At 34.2% G+C, this 20,258-nt stretch overlaps 1 protein-coding gene, 3 long non-coding RNA genes and 1 pseudogene across 17 annotated transcripts in view; 2 read left to right on the top strand and 3 right to left on the bottom strand.

The window, feature by feature from the left end:
- The window catches only part of LOC126587691 (putative wall-associated receptor kinase-like 16), a 112,622-nt gene that overhangs the window by 25,202 nt on the left and 67,162 nt on the right, over positions 1-20,258 (bottom strand). For 2 of the 5 annotated variants that reach the window (XM_050252784.1, XM_050252781.1), the window contains exons 2-3: positions 2,890-3,126; positions 2,230-2,403 (exon numbers count right to left, since the gene is read on the bottom strand). In XM_050252784.1, the coding sequence (XP_050108741.1) occupies positions 2,230-2,403; positions 2,890-3,126 (411 nt within the window). Of the gene's footprint in view, positions 1-2,229; positions 2,404-2,889; positions 3,127-3,257; positions 3,514-20,258 lie in introns of those variants that run through there. The other 3 variants (XM_050252782.1, XM_050252783.1, XM_050252785.1) reach the window with 3 other exon arrangements.
- The window catches only part of LOC126587693 (wall-associated receptor kinase-like 8), a 105,263-nt pseudogene that overhangs the window by 75,692 nt on the left and 9,313 nt on the right, over positions 1-20,258 (bottom strand).
- LOC126587722 (uncharacterized) overlaps positions 185-20,258 on the top strand; it is a 35,348-nt gene continuing 15,274 nt past the window's right edge. For 2 of the 6 annotated variants that reach the window (XR_007611189.1, XR_007611188.1), the window contains exons 1-2: positions 189-561; positions 2,361-2,442. This is a non-coding gene — a long non-coding RNA (uncharacterized LOC126587722). Of the gene's footprint in view, positions 562-2,360; positions 2,443-2,528; positions 2,755-2,879; positions 3,025-3,082; positions 3,192-20,258 lie in introns of those variants that run through there. The other 4 variants (XR_007611190.1, XR_007611185.1, XR_007611186.1 and 1 more) reach the window with 4 other exon arrangements.
- Positions 12,969-19,882, bottom strand: LOC126587731 (uncharacterized). 4 transcript variants are annotated; one of them, XR_007611201.1, is made up of 4 exons: positions 17,830-19,882; positions 14,361-14,471; positions 13,734-13,938; positions 12,969-13,606 (listed from the first exon to the last, which is right to left on the bottom strand). It is a non-coding gene; the product is annotated as an uncharacterized LOC126587731 (long non-coding RNA). The 4 variants fall into 4 exon arrangements; XR_007611200.1 differs by lacking the exon at positions 12,969-13,606 and having other exon boundaries at positions 13,706-13,938; XR_007611203.1 differs by lacking the exon at positions 12,969-13,606 and having other exon boundaries at positions 13,706-13,915.
- On the top strand, positions 14,815-17,408 carry LOC126587727 (uncharacterized). Of its 2 annotated transcripts, XR_007611195.1 has the most exons (5): positions 14,815-15,011; positions 15,095-15,254; positions 15,360-15,428; positions 16,147-16,205; positions 17,044-17,408. It is a non-coding gene; the product is annotated as an uncharacterized LOC126587727 (long non-coding RNA). The 2 variants fall into 2 exon arrangements; XR_007611194.1 differs by lacking the exon at positions 17,044-17,408 and having other exon boundaries at positions 16,147-17,037.

Raw genomic sequence — 20,258 nt, 5'->3', positions numbered from 1 at the left:
TTTCACTTTCCTCTCGCGCATACATGGAGTTCCTTCCTTCCGTCTCCGATTTGTTTTCTCTACCCGTGCCGCTTCATCTTTTTGGTTGTTCAAATTATTCAGCCTCTTGTTTTGTTGTTCGCGAATTGGTTATCAAAGTTGTTTTCTTGAAAATCAATAAGGGGTTAGAAGCTTCTACCCATTTTTAATCCCATTAGAATTTGTTCTGGGCGGATCTAATCTAATCCAACGTTTTCAGGTCAGAAAGCTTGCTTAAATTTCGATTTTTATTGAACTCAATAATGCTTCTTCAGTTTCTCAGGTTTATTTGAAGGAACTTTTTTACCCAAAAAAGCTAGGGTTTCCTGGTGAGTTTTTCGTGCCCTTTTTGAATTCGATTGGAATCCGTTTTTAACCCACATAACCACGTTTTCTGGTGAGTTTTGCGGCTTTTTTAGTGTTCCTGATTTAAATTTTTTTGGTGATTTGCGTGTGGCTGTCTGATCTGGTTTGATTTTTGCTGTCAGGAAACGTTGGTCTTCGAATATTGAGGTTTTTGTGTGCAAGCCCTTTGTGATCAAGGTATATAATTTTTGTTTTTCGTATTGAATTTTTTGTTGAACATTTTTTTTTTTTTTGGGTTTTGTTTGTGTGTTCTGATTTTGATTGTGGGTGTATGATTTGGTATGCTTCCAGTCCACAGTTGACAAAATAGCAGCGTTTCTTATGATGGGTTTTTATATAATGAAGTGCAGGCATTCATGATAGTTTCTTATATTTGATAACAAAATTTAATATGGAGTTTGAATGGATCGAAGCTTTGTTTCTGATGGTTTATATTTTGATTTATTTCCTGTGATTTGAATACACATTGTTTTATTATTCTTTTCATATTAGAGTTTTTCAATTTTTATAGGCTTAATTATTAGGTTGCTGAAGGAGGATTTGAATTCGTTTTTTTTTTTTCACAATTCAGACCATTCATTAGTTAACACAAAGCAAGGTTTTGATTGTTTTAGAAAACTTCTGTCTCCTCTCTCTAGAAGAGAACTGAGAAGATTCTGAAAGGTAATTGCTTTCCAATAGTTCTCTCTCTGTTTACTTATTTTTTGTTTGGATCCCGAGATCATTTTCAAGCCCCCCAAATTTGAGCAGTTTGTGTTACCCGGTTAGTCATTTTCATGCTCATTGTTAAATCGCGGACATTACTCTAACGTGTTCAACCAGTATCATAATTTCTGATAAGTGTATATGCCCGTTGAACGCATCAACTTAAATATATATATGTGACTGCTTGAATCAGGACTTATCGAATCAAGGCAGCTGCAAGGAAATTTGAGCCTTGGCCTATAGAGATACGATTTTGCAAGGAAGCCAGGTACCTTCTAGACTTATTGGATGTGAAGATTTGTTTGATCGAATTTGTGATTAATATACTTGGATTTTATTAAATTTTTCATGATTTTATGGAGTTTTTTGTTTAAATTTGTGGGTTTTAGTTTAAATTGTGGGTTTTGGAAAATTCTTCATTGAATTTCTGGGTTCTTTTGATGTGGATTTATGTGAGATTAATCAACTGCAATGTCAGATATGATAATAGGTGGGCATGTTCATATGTTTTCCAATGTTCTCTTATCAACTCTTAGTATTGAAATAGTCAGCTATTAATTGTGGATTAATCAAAGTTTGGCATGAGTTCATATGTTTTTTAATGTTTTTATAAAAACAATGCAATTTTCACTAAGTTTTGAGTAGAATAATGTTGTTTTAAGTAGAATAGTGGGAGATTCATTTGTGATCATTTGAAAATAAATTTTGAATACTACACTACCATTCTGCTTAAAGCACCCCAATACATGCATAATTTGAATGAATATGTAAAGGTTACTTGAGAAACTAACAGCATACAAAATTTAAATGATTCTATATGTTTCTATGTTTTTCTGGATTTGTCTGCGGTTGGCTATTATGATTTTGTCTGGCTAATGGACTCTCTGAAAATGTGTTTTGGCTTTTTTAATTCAAAAAACTTAAAACTGATTTTGTTTGCCGACGATTTGTTATGAGGTATTGCTATAACATGGAGGAATTGACACTGATTCTAGTAATAAACTAACAATCCAAGCAAGAGATTTGTAACTAAGTTCGCACACAGGACCCGAGTTCAACTTTTTCCTTCACCCAATATCCCTTGTACATGCAAAAACACGCGCCTAAAGAAAAAGTAAAATAAAACTAACATATGCATACCTAGTGAGATAATAAGCAGGAGACTGAGCTTTGCTCGACCGTTGGCCTTGATGCATCTTATTTTATCCGGATCGTCATTTTTGTACCCTTTCAGACATTTGCAAGTATAATTTCCCGGTGTATTTATGCAGGTTCCCATACTGCAGGCGTTTGGAGCCTTGCACTCATCAATATCTGAACAGAAAAAGAATGAATTAAATCCATGAACAACAGGTAAAAATTAAATCCCAATTTTGAGACTTTTTGTTAACAACTTGCTACTAAAAAAATGCTGAAGGAAACAGGTCATGAACCCACAGATTTGATAATCCGTGGCTAATTGGTGGCTACTTTGGCATCGTCAGCTAAGCTTACATGTTATTTTAATGATAAGGGTCATTTTGATTCTGATCTCTAATCAACCTAATTGTTATATTAAAACCTTGTTTATTTAAATATTTTGATCGAGGTTCCTAGCTCTATTTAAGGGATTCAACTCCTGCTTCTATTACATTATATATGCAAAAAAGTCAAGCAAATTGGAAATTTATTTGTTTAACCATAATAACAAAAAAGTAGACCTACATACATACATATACATATACATACAATATGTTTTGATGAACGCAAATTTTTTTATGATAATAATCAAATGGTCAAATGCTGTCTAGATTTATTTACCTTGGCAACCATCTGGGAGGTATGGGTTCCCTTCGTAACCTGACCAGCACCGGCATATGTAGCCTGAAGACCGATTTTGGCAGTAGCTATTTGCCTTGCATGCAAAAGTGATCTCGTTTTTAGCTGCAATATCACATGACTCATTACCAATTACCCAATCAATAATTGCCGGAAGCTTGGTTGTTTTGTTTAGTTGTCGAAAACTCGTGCTGTTAAAGTTGAACTCGCCTTCTTGCACAAGGAACGCGTAGCTGCATCGGTGGGAGCCCTGCACATCCTTATAATTGTAAAAACTTCCCAAGGTCACAGTCGCAAGGTGCAGCCTATGGACATACACCCAGTTATGTACTTTTCTTCACCCCGGTAACCTGTAAAATAAGCATATGTGTCGCATCCAACTGCAACGAACATGTTTTTGGTTTCGGAGATGGTGTAAGGAGGAGGCACCCCGAACCAGGGACTGTTCGGTCCGGTCCGGTTGCCTTGAGCATTATAACAATCATTGGCTGCGAACTGTAGTATTTGGAGCTCACCGTCATGAAGAGATATTTTGGTAATTTCGAGATTGCCCTTCATCATAAATGCTGTTGGCGGTTGAGTGGAATTGTCACAAGTGATGTTAAACTGGCGTTGGAGGTAGCAACGAGAGCCTATGCCAAATGGGTATGGAATTGTGAGATTACCACAATGGTCAGGGCAGCCAGGCAGTGCCTGAGGCGGAAGGAGAGATTGAGCTGTTGTTGGAGTTGGAGTTGCTGGTAAAATTGTAACAACAACCACCATTACTAAAGAGAGATGCAAAATATGCATCCTCCTATGTAACGCCATATAGTATTAACTGAAAAAGGGTCGAGCAGATCCTAGCAGTAGCAGAGAATAAAATCCAAGCAGGTGATGGATCCAAGAAATTAAGGAACTGCTAATTAAGACGGTTGGCCTTCCGTAGGAATATATTATATATGGAAGGGATTAAAACGCGTGGTGGAATATATTATATATGTGTCCCTACTCTTAATTTGTCTGTTATTGTTTTAGTCCACAATTAGGCTTTGTCCCATTTATTTCCAGGAAATGCACAAGAAAACATTCACCTGATTTAGTCTCATCTTATGTGGCATTTGATATGGAATATATATATATATATATATATATGGAAACGCGTGGTGGAATATATTATATATGTGTCCCTATATATATATGGAAACGCGTGGTCGAATATGTTATATATGTGTCCCTATATATATATGGAAACGCGTGGTGAAATATATTATATATGTGTCCTAGTCTTAATTGTCTGTTATTGTTTTAGTCCACAATTAGGCTTTGTCCCATTTATTTCCAGGAAATGCATCAGAAAACATCCACCTGACTTAGTCCCATCTTACGTGGCATTTAATGTGGAATATATATATATATATATATATATATATATATATATTATACATGGAAGGGATTAAAACGCATGGTTGCATATTTTGTGTTCCTCATCTTGGCTGATTTGTCTGTTATTGTTTTAGGCCACCATTGGGCTTTGTCCGGTTTATTTCCAGGACGAGCACAAGAAAATATCGATCTCACTTAGTTAGTACTGAGTTTTGACCAAACAAAAAAAAAAAGACTTAGTACTAAGTCATTGGTGAATAAGCGAGGGGAGTGTGCAAAGTCAAGCCAAGTTTATTTAATTATTTAAAATTAAGTCAAGAAATATTACTTAATTACCATAATCAACTTAGAATATACAAATAAACAAATAAATAAAGCGATGTGAATCTATGTATTTACACCTGAAGTGAATTTATTGATTATTTTCTTTCTTTTTTCAGTAATGAAACTCTTACCATGTTTTTATAATCAATAATTAAAACAAAAGCTGGAATTAAATGATGATTGTGGCATACGAGGAATTTTCTCCTTCCTTCTCCATTCAATCATGCTTCTTCTCCCGTTTCTTCTTCCGCCAATTCTTTCATGCCATATTTTTTCGCTCCAGTTTTTTTTACGTTAGTGTGGACTACTACAATCTTAACTAATTCTCATACATACGGCAAAGGTTCATCAACGCTCCCCTATTTGGATTATTGGTAAGCATTTACCATTATTTTTCAATGAATTTACATTTTTGTAGTCAGTTTATTCTTCTTCTTTCTCTCGATTTCCATTGGACTATTTACCTAAACCTTTTTGTTCATAGAAAAATGACACTGGGGGTTGAAGATTTAACACTTTGAATCATTAAGGACTCCATCTTGTTCCTGCTTATAATCAAATTAAAGGAATCTCAAGTACGTATCGTCAAGAAACCTTCATCCCTCACCACGACACCATTAACGTCGACTCTGATCAAGACCCGAAGAAGAATTTATCTTGCTACACAATGGAGATTGAGAGAATGAAGAAGAAATAAGGGAACTTTAACGAAAAGCACCTGGTCCTGTTTACTTTAACGAAAAATCACATTTTTACACTAAAAAGTCAATCCTGGTACTATTCACTTTACCCTTTCTTTTGTCCTTATCATTAAAACTCAAAGTTTTCAAGCCATTTTCATTAGTTTTCTTAAGAAATAAACAGACAAAAAAAAATTAAATTCATTGAAAAAAAAATGATAGATGCGTACTAATAATCCAGATAGGGCAGCAAAAAAAATTATGACGTGAAAGAACTGGTGTTGAAGAAGAAACGGGAGAAGAAGCATGATTGAATGGGAAAGGAAGGAGAAGACTCCTCGTATGCCACAATCACCATTTAATTTCAGCTTTTATTTTAATTATTGATTTATTAAATGATTTATAATTTAAATTAAATTCTAATTTAAATGATGTGGTTGTCCACATCAAATGCCACATAAGGTGATATATAAATTTGATATAAAAACATGGTAAGAATATCATTACTGTTCTTTTTTTAAGAAACTAGTTGTTGAAAGGGAAATTTTATTTGAACCCATATTTTGTATTTCAACATCCAACTTACTTTTTATATCAACTTTGTATTTGATTTTTCTATCATTATCTATTTACACCCAACATCATTTCCGAAACCGTCCTTACTTATCAAAACTCAACTTAATCAAACTTCTTTTTACACCCAACTCAATCTACTTAAAAATAAAAAATAAAACCCTACCCAGTCTATCATCTTTCCATAGAGCAAATCTCATTCTCTCTCTTTAAAAAATCCTTCCATCTCCCATGGTTGTCATTCCGAACCCCCATCTACTCCTCCGTAGTCATCCAAACCTCTCCCTCTTCCTTTTCTTCATCATTTGACATCTCTAAATTTCTAGAGCACTAATTAGCTTAATAATCAGTATGAGCTTATTTATTAGATCAATGAATATTTTTAACTGTGGTTATTTATTAGATATAAAAGTTGCGGACAACAATTCACATTACATTGAACTGTGGCTAAAAATTATATCGCCTTTGCATGTTTTATAGGCGAACTCATAGCTAAGCAGTTTTTATTGTGGAGCAAAAATTCGGGAATTGATCTAAACTGGATGTGTAATGGAGTTTATGCATTTTAATGATTAAACTGATAAATATTTCGACCATATATGGATTTAATATCGTAGTATCTTTTAGCCTCTATATGCCACAAAAGTTGAGGACAAAAATTCACAATACATAGAACTGTGGTTAAAAAGTATATCGCTTTTGCACGTTTTATAGGTGAACTCATAGGTAAGCAGTTTTATTGTTGACTAAAATTCCGGGAATTGATCTAACTTGAATGTATAATTGAGCTTATGCATTTTAATGATTAAATTCATAAATATCTTGACCACTTATTGACACACCCCGTCCCGAAGGAGGGCATGCTGGCCGTCACGTGAGAGTGACGTAACCATTTGCACAGTACGGAAGCTTTAATTATACAACTTCAAAGTTAATATATTTCTTATTATGTATGTTATTACCTTGAGAGTAGTAAATAAATGTAGTTGAGATGAGTGTATGTATTTTGCATTTATGGGAAATTATACAAGTTTTACGGAGAGGGGTTTCAACGTTTTGAGAAATGTTTGGATTTGGAAAAGAATTGTTTTACTGACCCACTCAATTTAGGTTTTGCGCCCCTCCAGGTTCAGGAATCACAAAGGTGTGGTGGCTACGAGGAATTCAGCGGTGTTCTGACAGAATGGACAAAATTAGGACACACCTTCGGGTGTATTAACTTTGAAGTTGTATAATTAAAGCTTCCGTACTGTGCAAATGGTTACGTCACTCTCACGTGACGGCCAGCATGCCCTCCTTCGGGACGGGGTGTGTCACTTATGAATTTAATATTGTATTGTCTTTTAGCCTCTATATTGGTATATGTGGCAAAAAAATGGGTACCTCTATGAGAAAATTTTGTAGATCGATGAATATTTTTAATCTGGAAATTTATTAGATACTAGAAATTATAAATCTATTCGCGAAAGTCTAAGTCAATGCTACGTACAATATTTGTTAAGACATATTTAGGGAACTGTTATTAGCACTCAAATAATCTCATTCTACACTTTGCACAAGTGTATTTTCTTTCTAATTATAAAAAATTTGGAGTGCCAAATGAGATTTTTGGAGTGCTAACAACAATTTTCTATATTTATATACATTTTATTTTAGTTTGGAAGTTGATTTCCTTGTTTTTCTTTCTTTATCAAGTTGGGAGTATCATTGACTGTGACCCTGTGCAACTAGTTGTTGATTCGTTTTGAATAATCAACATTATTTACAATGTCTTCGGCATATAAGTAACAGAAAAAAAAGCGGACATGATAGCTGAATAGTAGTAATATTAATTAGTAAATAACTTGTGCATGCATGATGTTTTCTTATAATCAAGTGGCATTAAGGGACAAATGTGTACGTTTCATGCATGTTTGCTTATAATCAGGTGGCATGAAAGGACATGTGTATGTTTCATGCATGACTTGAAATAGTATTAAGGGAAAATTAGGTTCACATCCTTTTTTTTGTTACTTCATTGATTATTTTTAAATATATTCCTTTAATGTTAAAAATGTTACAATTAGTATATTTATATTTATGGCTAAATTTTTATCATATATTATCATTAATTATTTGAATAATAAAATATTTTTATTTTTAAATATATTCCTTTAATGTTAAAAATGTTACAATTAGTATATTTATATTTATGGCTAAATTTTTATCATATATTTTTATTTTTAGGTTGTACCTATTTTTAATTTGCAAATATTTTTTAATTTGTACCAATTTTCTTTTCATTTTTAATTTGTACCCATATATAAGTTTCCTTTTGTGCTCATATTTTTTAAAATTTTATTTGTGTTTGTACCCATGTGTATACCGTCACGTGACATTGTATATTTAATCAATGATAGAAAATTTACATATGGTATATTTATGTTTTTATGCCTAAACTTTGTATCATATATTTATATTTTTAGTTTGTACCCACTTTTAATTTGCAACAATTTTTTTTTTTTAAATTTGTAGTATTTTCTTTTTAGTTTTATTTTGTACCCATGTATTGATTTCTTTTAGCGCCTACATTTTTAAAAATTCATTTGTATTCATAATTTTTAATCTTTTATCTGTACTCTAATTTATTTCTAATGTGCCATTCTTCTTTATTAATGTACCACTTTGTTATATGTGATATGTACCAATTTTTTTGTAAAATGTACCAATTTTTTTAACACTATGAATACATTCTTTTGCCATTGATTATTTCTTATTTTTACATACTTTTTATCCATTTATTCAATCAAAATGTTTGAATTTGTTTATTGTAACCATTTCTAATAGTATTATAATGAGAGATTTTAAATTTATAGGATTATAAATCTCATAAAATATCAAACAATTAATGTCAAAACTATAAAAATATAAATATTAATAGTACTATAATGAGGTGTACAAAGTCAAGGGACCTTGATCAAACTTTGAATACTATTAAGGTTTTAATCAAATAATGTTAAGGATTAGGGATCACATCCAAAATATCTATTTTTAATATGTATATATTAAGTTCTATTTTAATGGGATTGCTCACCACCCCTAAGTTGTGATAATGCCTTTATTTATCGATGTTATGTGAGTTCAATTAAAGTTTGAGATGGTGTTTATCCATTACATACATTTCGATTTTTTTTTTTTAAGTCAATCGATAGTATTAGTAAGTTAGATGTAGGGATAAATGTGTAGGTTTTATGCACGACTTGGAATAGTATTAGTAAATGCATGATCTTTGCTTATAACCAAGTGGCATGAATGGACAAATGTGTATGTTTCATGCATATTTCGACAAAAAAATAAAATAAATATCAACGATTAAAAATATTCATTAATCTACCAAAAGTTCATGGACGTGCCCATTTTTCTACCACATACAGGAATATAGAGTCTAGAAGATTCTCATTTAATTGAAACATACCGAACTCATTAAACACTATAACCAAAAGCTCATTTAATTGAAAAGAAAAAGGAATCAATACGTAAAAATTGAACCAATCGATTGAACACATACCAATTATTAAGCTAATTAATGCTCTAGAAATTTAGAGATGTCAAATGATGAAGAAAAGGAAGAGGAAGAGGTTTTGATGACTACAAAGGAGTAGATGGGGTGCAGAATGACAACCATGGGAGATGAAAGGATTTTTTAAAGAGAGAGAAGGGGATTTGCTCCATGGAGATGATGGACTGGTTAGAGTTTTATTACTATGGGTATAAAAAGAAGTTTGATTGAGTTGAGTTTTGATAAGTAAGGGCTGTTTTGGAAATAACGTTGGGTGTAAAGAGACAATGATAGATAAATCAAATACAATATAGGTATAAAAAAATAAGTTGAATATTGAGATACAAAATATGAGTTCAAATAAAATTTCCGTCGTTTAAATACTTTTGTGAGGGCTGCATAGTCTGTGTATTTTGAGTAAAAACAGGAAAGAAAAGATAGATGGTGGAGCAATAACTTATTAACGTTTCATTGGTTTCTGAAAAAATGAAATTGAAGATATTGTTTTCTTGTTTTCTAGAAACGTATAGAAGGTTGATAAGGTCATTGTACTACGATCTAACTTTTCCTTATTGTTTTTAATCTTAAAACACAGACTTACACCGTTCTCAGACAGATTGTTTAGTGTGATCGGAATACGAGATGATACATCACTTGTCACTATATTAATGGTGTGATATATGTATTAAAAAGTTAATAACTTAAAAAATAAATTTTTTCACTACTTGCATAAAAACACTTGATATACCCCTCCTGTTTATGTAACAATGAAAAATTTCTCCTCACTTTAAGAAGTTTAATAGATCGTTACTTTAGTCTAAAGTAAGAAATCCAATTGCACTGTTCACCTGAACAGTGAATTTGGCCGAATTTCATTTTATTTTCAAAATTGCCACCGCCTGTTCTTTTGATATAGTTAGGGGAAGCACTTAGTGGAAGCAGGATGGGAAATTATTCAAGTAGAAATGAACCTCTTGGCTGCTGGCCATGATAGATTCTGGATTCTTTCAGCACATCCTGAAATGAACCTCTTGGCTGCTGGCCATGATAGTGGCATGATTGTCTTTAAATTGGAGAGGGAGCGTCCTGCCTTTTCTGTTAGCGGTGATTCAATGTACTATGTTAAAGATCGTTTTCTCCGCTTCTATGAGTTCTCTACCCAGAGAGGCACTCAGATTATCCCTATTCGAAGGCGTGGTTCTTCCAACTTGAATCAAGGGGCAAAGACACTATCTTACAGCCCTACAGAAAATGCTGCTTTGATATGTTCAGATATGGAAGGGGGGTCTTATGAACTATACGTTATACCCAAAGATAGCTTTGGTAGGGGTGATACTGCGCAGGAGGCAACAAGAGGAATCGGAGGCCCAGCTGTGTTCGTGGCTTGAAATAGGTTTGCAGTGCTTGAAAAGAGCACCAACCAAGTTATAGCTAAAAATCTGAAAAATGAGATTGTCAAGAAGATTGCCCTACCTATTGTTGCTGACGCAATATTTTTTGAGTAAATTGTAGCAATGGTCCCTGAACTTTAATCAAATTGGAGCAATGGTCCCTCAACTAAAAATCCATTACCATTAGTCCCTCAACTTATCAAAATGTGTAGCTATAGTCCTTTTCATCAATTTCTTCAAAATTTTGTCAAAATATGTTATGTTGGAATAACCATTTATATAATTAGGATCCCTCAACTCATCAAAGTGTGTAATTATGGTCCTTTTCATCAACTACGTAAAAAATTTTGTCAAAACGAGTTATGTTGGAAGGACCATTGCTACAATTGGGTTAAAGTTAAGGGACCACTTCTCCAGTTGAATTAAAGTTGAGGGACCAAATGTAATGAATTTTTAGTTGAGGGACCATAGCTGCACGTTTTGATAAGTTGAAGGACCAATGGTAATGGATTTTTAGTTGAGGGACCATTGCTCCAATTTGATTAAAGTTCAGGGACCATAGCTACAATTTATTCCAATATTTTATGCTGGAACTGGAAACTTGCTCTGCAGGGCAGAGGACAGAGTCATTATTTTTGGAGGTATTCATCAATTTCCCCCCTGAACTTGTGACTATTGGCCAATTTCCCCCCTCAACTTTAATTTTGGCCAATTTCCCCCCTCAACTCTCATAATTAGTCAATTTTCCCCCTCAACTTTAATTTGGCCAATTTCCCCCCTCAACTCTCATAATTAGTCAATTTGCACCCAATTGTTAATTTTTTTTTTTATTTTCCATCTATTTTTTTTTTTTTTCAATCTTTCTAATAACTTCCAACAAAGTGCTAAAATTAACATAAACTCACTTGCATAATATAGGGTAAAATGTACAAAAACATTAATACAATTAGTATGTGATATGGGTTGATTATAAGAAAAAGTTATGAATCGGGTTTAAAGCATGTAAAAGAAGAAATAATAACAAAAAGACATAATAATCATAAACTCATGGATCAGACCTATTTCAATAAAATAGGTTATTCTTAATAATGAGTAAAAAATTATGAATTGACTAGTCATTTTTGCACTAAAGCTCGATTCTCTGCAATTTACTTGAACTTAGCTTTCACTTTTATAAAGAAAATTGTATTCACATACAAAAATGTACACATCAATCCTTTTCGTTATCAATTTTGTATAGTAAAAAATAAAATAAAATTACTTCATACTGATTTATTATGACTAATAATACTATCTATGATAAATTGTAAAATTCTAAATTTTAATCTATTTGTAATAGGATAAAGATATAGGAAAATGATTAACATACATCTTATTTAGTTTCTTACACACACTTGTTTAATTATGATCAAATTAAAAAATTAATAGTAGGGTGCAAATTGACTAATTATGATAGTTGAGGGGGGAAATTGGCCAAATTAAAGTTGAGGGGGGAAATTGACTAATTATGAGAGTTGAGGGGGGAAATTGGCCAAAATTAAAGTTGATGAGGGAAATTGGCCAATAGTCACAAGTTCAAGGGGGAAATTGATGAATACCTCTTATTTTTTACCTGCAGCAGAGAATTATTGTTGGGGAGCTAGGGATGACAATGGCGTCTTCATATATACAACCTTGAACCACATCAAATACTGCCTTCCTAATGGGGATAGTAGAATCATCAGGATCCTCGACGTTCCCGTATATATAACAAAAGTGTATGGAAACACCATACATTGCTTGGATCGAGATGGGAAGAACTGTGCCATTGTTGTTGATGCAACAGAATATGTTTTCAAGTTATCCTTACTGAAGAAGAGGTATGACCAGGTTATGAGCATGATAAGGAGTTCTGAGCTCTGTGGCCAGGCCATGATTGCATAGCTACAGCAGAAAGGTTTCCCTGAGGAGGTTGCCCTTCATTTTGTGAAGGATGAGAGGACTCGCTTCAACTTGGCACTAGGGAGCGCAAACATCCAGATTGCTGTTGCTTCTGCCAAGGAAATTGATGAGAAAGATCACTGGTATCGATTGGGAGTGGAGGCCCTTCGCCAGGGTAATGCAAGCATTGTAGAATATGCATATCAGAGGACAAAGAATTTTGAGAGGCTATCATTCTTATATCTTGTGACTGGAAACTTGGATAAGTTGTCCAAATTGTTGAAAATTGCTCAAGTCAAGAATGATGTGATGGGCCAGTTCCACAATGCTTTGTATTTGGGTGACATCAGAGAGCGTGTTAAGATCTTGGAGAATGCAGGTCATTTACCTCTTGCTTATAGCACAGCTGTAATTCATGGCTCCATGATATTGCCGAACGTTTGGTGGCTGAACTGGGAGATAATGCTCCTGTTTTACCCAAGGTGAAATCTCCGTCTCTTTTGTTACCACCAACGCCAATCATCTGCGGAGGAGATTGGCCCTTGTTGAGGGTCATGAGAGGAATATTTGAGGGTGGTCTTGATAATGTGGGCAAGAATGTTGAGGAGAATTATGAAGAGGCTGCAGATGATAAAAAAGAGTTGCCCTGGTGATGAACTCGTAAACTGGTAATGGCACCGGTGTCTCTAAACAGCAACCCAATAGCTTCACCATATTTCTATGGCTGTGAGAAAGAACGATAACTTCATTGATAAACTGCTCATTTGGGTTGAAGCTCCAATTTTCGACTTTTTTTATGGCAACCACTTCATTAAGTTCTTCTGCTCTCATGGTGGCAGTCTGGCCTTCTCAAGTTCTTCTGCTGTAAAGATTGTTGTTGTCTCCGTCGATCCCTCCTCGTTGACTCGCTAGTCGTTGTTGAAACAAGAAGCCACCATTTACTTACTTTGGTATCAGATGATAAAAAAAACACTTAAAAAGCCGTTCAAAGGAAGAAAAAAAATCACTTCTGCACTCAACTGTTATTACACTAACCTATTATTTCACTGAATTTAGTAGTTGACTAGAAACGCTGCCCGCGTGATGTTGCGAGGGTTTAAAAATTGTATAAACTATGTAGATAGTTTTAGATATATTTTTACATACATGTAAAAATATATTTACAACCTAAGTCTTCAATTTCTTTTTCACGGTGAAGTCCTCAGTGTCTTCAAAACCTTGAATAAAAGGCACCAGAATACTGCTTACAAAGAACTTATAAATATGAGGAAATTTGCAAATTAGCTAAACAATGCTATTATTTATCCAATCAAAGCCAAATTGAAATGATGCAGAACTAACACTACAAAAGTCGTGAAAGAAACTAAACTATGGGTAGAATGTTTCTAAAATTTATATTTTATACAAAAATTAATCTTCTAAAAAAAGCAAAAAACACAAATTTGAAAGGAGAAAATATATAAAATTTGGGTAAAAGGTCACAAACACCGAAGTCATTTAATATGCATGGATTATATATGCCAAAAATTAGATGATGAACTACACTAATTGATAACCGTTGGATCGTCATTGTAAAGGACCAATGAATATTTGTTTCATGTATGTGCGTAGATATAGAGACTAATCCAAAATTAAGACATGTACGAAATATTTGAGCTTTACCTGATTACCGAAGAAACAAAGGGCTCAAATATAGGATTTGAAATCAGGTATGAACTCATATTTGAACTTGAATTTGATCGATGCCTGCTACCTCTTCCTTTGTGCTCTAAGCTGGCAATTAAAGAAAATACTATAAATTTTGAGACACGCAATTCAAATTCTAAACAAAAGACTAAACTTTCAAACATGCAATCCGTTTGACAACAATAACAACAAAGCATTTTCCCACTAAGTGTGGTCAACAGTATGTGTCACAACCCGTCCCGGAATTTTAATTCCGAGGACGTGAAAAGACGAAAATGCCCTTAAACGGAACTAAGGGGCGAAAATTTAACAATTGGTTTTACTTAAAGTTCCTAAGTTATTTGGTTTTAGGAACTTAAACTAGGCTTAAGTTTGGTTTTTTATGTTGGAATTTATGAAATTGGGATTGGGTTGGACACGTGGGATCCCCACACCTCAAAACCATCCCCATAACCCGTAACATTGTCTCTCTCTCTCTCCTCCCTCACGAAACTCTCAGTTCTCTCTCCCTCTCCTTCGAACTCACACGAACAAGCTCCAAAACCACCCTAAACTTCTACCAACGACGGAGTTAAGACCACCATTGGAACCCTGAAGACTTTACGAGCACGATGGTATCCATTTCAGGTAAGTTCTACTTCGGGAAACCCTAGTTTTTAAGGTCCCGTGTTTATGTACTGTTCATGATCTTTTAAATGGTTACGATTTAGGCTAAAAAAAGATCACAGCGAGCTTAGTGAGGTCCCAAGGAAGCTCGGAATGCTTCGTTGGAAGTTTTTGGACGTAAGAACACGGAGATCGACAAGTTCAAAGTTTGGCCGGAGCTTTCGAGGTTTTTTCCGGCGAATACCCTGCGAGTTAGGAGTCGAGGTAGGTATCAATCTCTTCGTCTCGTCAATTAATACAACTTTCCTTTTTGTTTCACTCAATTTAGTTGAGTATTGAATAAGTTATACTCATTTGAAAAATACTCAGTTTCCGGCGACCTCCGAGGCTTTCGAGGCAGTTTCCGGCCAAAACACGGCGAACTAGGTGTTGTTCAAGGTACCATTCTCTTTGTCTCTTCAAGGGATACAACTTTCGTTTTTTAATCACTTGATTTCGTTGAGAAATGACAAAGTTATGGCAATTTGAAAAACGGCCGCCGGAAAAACCAGTCCGGCGACCCAAGGAAGAAGAAGGTGCGCGTGGGGGCGCGTAGGTCCGTGCCTTCCTTGGCGCGTGGGGGCGCGTTCTACATTAAAAAATTATTTTAAAAATATTTCGACGTCCGTGACGTCGAGTAGATCACCGTGGTATATTCATATACCCAAATTAAGCACCGTATGAGAAAGTTATTAAGGATTGTTGGTTAGGTGTTCGAATAACGTTTTATAGTTTTCGCTTTAGGTGAAAATATGAATTGACGATCCGACCGTTGGATCGTCACCAAACTTTGATACGTTGTAATACGTAATATTTGAGGATTATAGGAACTTACAGATTGGGAATCCGATTTGCGGATCTTCCGAAATTGGAGTTGTAAGTCCATAATATAGAATGTTAACCGTCACTTAGTTTTGGAAATTGACGGAGATCCGACCGTTGGATGGTGATGAAATTTTAGGAAGTTGTCCTAGAGGTATATTGTGGACCTCTGGAAGTTATGGATTTAAAATCTGAGTGGTGGATCTTCCGGATCGAACTACGTAGTGACGTATTTTATATAAGTTATATATTTTATCGCTATAAATTCTGAGGTTGGAATTGATTATTGTTTTAGGCGCCGATCGTCATGACGCCTTGGCGTATTGTGCTAGGGAGTTGTAGGGCGAACTCCAGGTGAGTGGGCAGTTTTGTTTTCCGTATATATATATACTTGACGTTTCCCCAGAAATCAAAATTTAATGAAAAGTATATTGAAATGTGAATTAAGATGCCATGCATAAAAGTATATGAAAAGTATATAGAAATGTGAATCGAATTGCCATGCATGAAATGATATGAATTGATATATGATGCATATGAATGAATGGTGCGGCGGACGCACAGGTGAGTATCAGGTGAGTATTTAATTACTGTTATGATGATGTTGATGTATATTGAGCTCAAATCCTGCACCATGGTTTAGTGCTTATAGTATTCACCGCATCGCACGCTCGCCTTGGATCCAAGTAGATGCTGGTCGCATAGCCCACGCGGAGTGGGTGTGACGGGCCAGTCGAAGAGTGTTAGTGAGATTTCGACTGGTGGGTGACCTTAGATTATGTGCACAGATGATTGATGAGAAAGCACTAGAGCGTAACTTGTGTGCAGAAGGTCGGACAGGTCACAGAGGTGACTCCGGCAGAGTGAGAGTGATAGATTTTGAGCTCTAGGTTCAACCGTACAGGGCCATTAGTAGAGGGCCTCCGGTTGATTACTTTCTTGCACCTGATATGATTATTGTTGATGCATCCATACTTAACTGTTGAATTAGACATGGCATGGCATGATTGATAAAGAAAAATGTTGAGATAGTAAGAATGAAGTTTTGAGAATATATATATATATTTATATTTTACATTTCTGGGAAAGTATACAAGTTTTACGGAGAGGGGTTACAATGTTTTAAAGAAAAGTTGGATTTGAAAGGATTTGTTTTACTGACCCACTCAATTTTGGTTTTGCGCCCCTCCAGGTTAAAGAATAGCTGAGGTGTGGTGGCTACGAGGAATTCAGCGGGGTTATGACAGAATGGACCAAATTAGGACGCACCTTCGGGTGTATTAACTTTGAAGTTGTATAATTAAAGCTTCCGTACTGTGCAAATGGTTACGTCACTCTCACGTGACGGCCAACATGCCCTCCTTCGGGACGGGGTGTGTCAGTATGAATCCTAAAACTTCATTCCACGCCTTTTCCCACATGCAATCCGTTCGACGAAAAAAAAATACATGCAATCCGAAATTAAGCTTTACAATAGTAATATTGTAAACTTATGGAGGTTGGAGACACTAATTCTGAAATGATTTACCAAATATATTATCACCCAATTAAACCAAACATTGTTTGTAAACAAAGTATGCAATGCAGGTAAGCTTGCACAAAACCTACCAAAAGCAGCAAGATGTCATTTAGTTCTGAAATAATAAAACTACAATACATAAAAATAACTTATTGAAGACCCATATCTATTTATTTCACCCAAAAAAATTGTGAGCAAAAAATTCCCTAAAATATCATGCTCTAACATTATGGGCAAAATTAATTGATGTAAAAAAAAAACCCTAAAACTTGAGAATTGGGTTTGTGGATATTACTGATGAAACAGAGAAGTACTGGGCAAATTCTTGCTCCTCTTTTTCTTTAACTGAAATTGAGTAAATAAGTGTAAAAAATGAACAACATTGCAAGAGAATACAATAATTTATGATGAAAATCTACAATTACCAATCAAAATTATATAGGGGAAAGAAACCAGTACCAAATTTGAGGCACAAATAATCAAAATCTGAAGCCCTTCATTTCTCAGTTTTTTTTTCCAGCAACCAAATAAACTTAAAAAGAACCTGTAGAGTCCAGAGCAAGCATTAAAGAAAGTCAACAATGTAGGGCATAAATGTTTGCCGTAATAAGAAAGAAAAGATGTTTTCCTAGCTATATTTCAGGGTAATCTAAAAATGTATTCCTCCTTGATATGAACAATATATAGTAATAGCTTGTCATTAGTTTAACAATCTATAGGTTTCAACAAAATTAAAATCATAACCTATGTGGAAAATGCTGAAAATTATGTGTAAACCAACACCAAGTTAAAATGACATTAAACTAAATGGAAATATTATTCTGCCTTTTTGACAAATTGAAAACGTTGCACTTATGAATTCCGAGCAAAAATAAAAATAAAAATAAATCGAATTGCATATAGAAAATTTATAATTTGAAAAAAAGGAATAACATTGGTATTGCTTGGGGAATTTGGAAGAAACAATGGAAAGGTATGAGTGCTGAGTTCAGCCTGCTTTTGGTACCCTTAGAGGAAAAACAATTAATTCGATAACCATTAAGTTGAAAAGAAGAAATTGTAATGAAATTGGGCTCTCCGCTCCAAGTCATTGAATAGTTACTATTCTTTCCTCCGGGGACTCCACCAAGAGGTTCTTTGAGAAAAAGTCTCCCCCACCTCACCTGCATCCAAATTACATCCTTATCCGGATTAACCATTATGTTGAAAAAGAAGAAATTATAATCAAATTCTAAATCCAAGCTATCAGACAAAACGTAATTCTTACCAGATTAACAAAACTAAAAGCCTAAACCAAAACAGGAAAATAAATTAGACAGACAATAAAAGAGTAAAACATGTATGAGCAAGGTAGGGGTTTACAAACTCTGCTTGTTCCTTCAAACACGCATAAAAGGGACTCAAGGTTTGCCAATTACCCCACAATTGCATAAAATTATAACCATATTCTATTCTAATTCTGAAAAGTAGGTGTCAGTCAAATTATTAAGCCAGCAAAACTGAAGGAAAAAATGTTAAAGAAAGAGAAACATAAATTGCTCATCATGGATTTTGGAAAAAAAAAATGTTAGAAATATAGAATACAGAGGTCACCTATCCTTTTGCACACATATCTTTGCAACTCAAACACATAGTTTTGATAATGTTTGCTTGTCTATGACGTAAAGACATTTTACCAAAAATTATTAGTTTTTTCCAAGCTTTCAAGTAAAATTATATTCTCTCACTGATATGAAATTAAATTGAAAGTAGAGCTCGAATAAAGTTTGAGGGGTTTAACAATATTTTATCATCCATTTAAAGGCTTTTAACATTATGAAATTACCTTCAAACTTCAATCGAGTTGCATAATTAATCCATAGTGATCAATATGGATTCCGCAGGGATCTAAGGGAGAAATAATTCAGGCTATTTCTATCAGACATATCAAAGAAAAAATTATGTCACTTTTTACTGGGCTGACTGTTACTGTTGCCGACCAAGTTGAGACAGAAGTGATTGCTGCAAAGTTAAGAGCATCGGTAAGATAGAAAAGAAAAAACAAAGGCAATAAGAAGCAAAAGTTAAATTATGAAAGAGACAGAAAATGAATGATGAGCATTGAGTTTGCCTGGAATTGCTTTCTAAATACAAAGTATTTAGAATTTGTGAATCTTAATTAGGTTTCATGTCTTAGTCATACATACTTTGTAACTTTTGCAGGACCCTGGTAGTTGCTAATGCTGGGGATTGTCGAGTTGTGCTTGGTAAGGCAGTAGAGAGGTCAAAAGACCACAAATCAAAATATAAATATGAATGACTAAGAATTGAGAATCTTAGCGGTGTCATATATGACGGCTATATCAATGCTCAATTAGTCAAACACAAACATCAAAACTCAAAACCTTAGGCATCCTGAATAAATATACCAGCATAGTCTCGGGAGAAGCCAACTGACGAAGAAATTATGGGTTTTGCATCATCTCCCTTACTAAGAATTGGAATCGAGTATGTTGCGTAACTAGGGGTTGGAACCTAGAATCTGCAGTCAAATAATGTTAAGAAAGAATAAATTCCATCCTTAGTTTACTAATGGAGAAATTAGAAACAATTTCAAAGGCTCAAAGCTTGAAAATAAAATAAAAGCCAAATTCAAAAGAAATCAAAACAATTAAGGGCTTGTTTGGTATTCTACTTGAGTTCAACTTTTTTAACTGAAAAACACTTTATGAGTTTTAAGCGTTGAATTCTTGTTTGGTACGACTTTTTTTTTTATTAAATTGGATTCAAAACTAACTTAAAAACATATCAATTTCTTAAAAACACATGGGGTGTATTCAATTGGGATTTTGAGGGATTTTAATTCTTTTAATGAATCTAGGGGTATTCAATCAAGATTTTAAGTGATT

Source organism: Malus sylvestris, chromosome 10 (assembly GCF_916048215.2).
Source record: "Malus sylvestris chromosome 10, drMalSylv7.2, whole genome shotgun sequence".
Lineage (NCBI taxonomy): Eukaryota > Viridiplantae > Streptophyta > Magnoliopsida > Rosales > Rosaceae > Malus > Malus sylvestris.
This window is presented reverse-complemented; position numbering and strand designations above follow the sequence as displayed.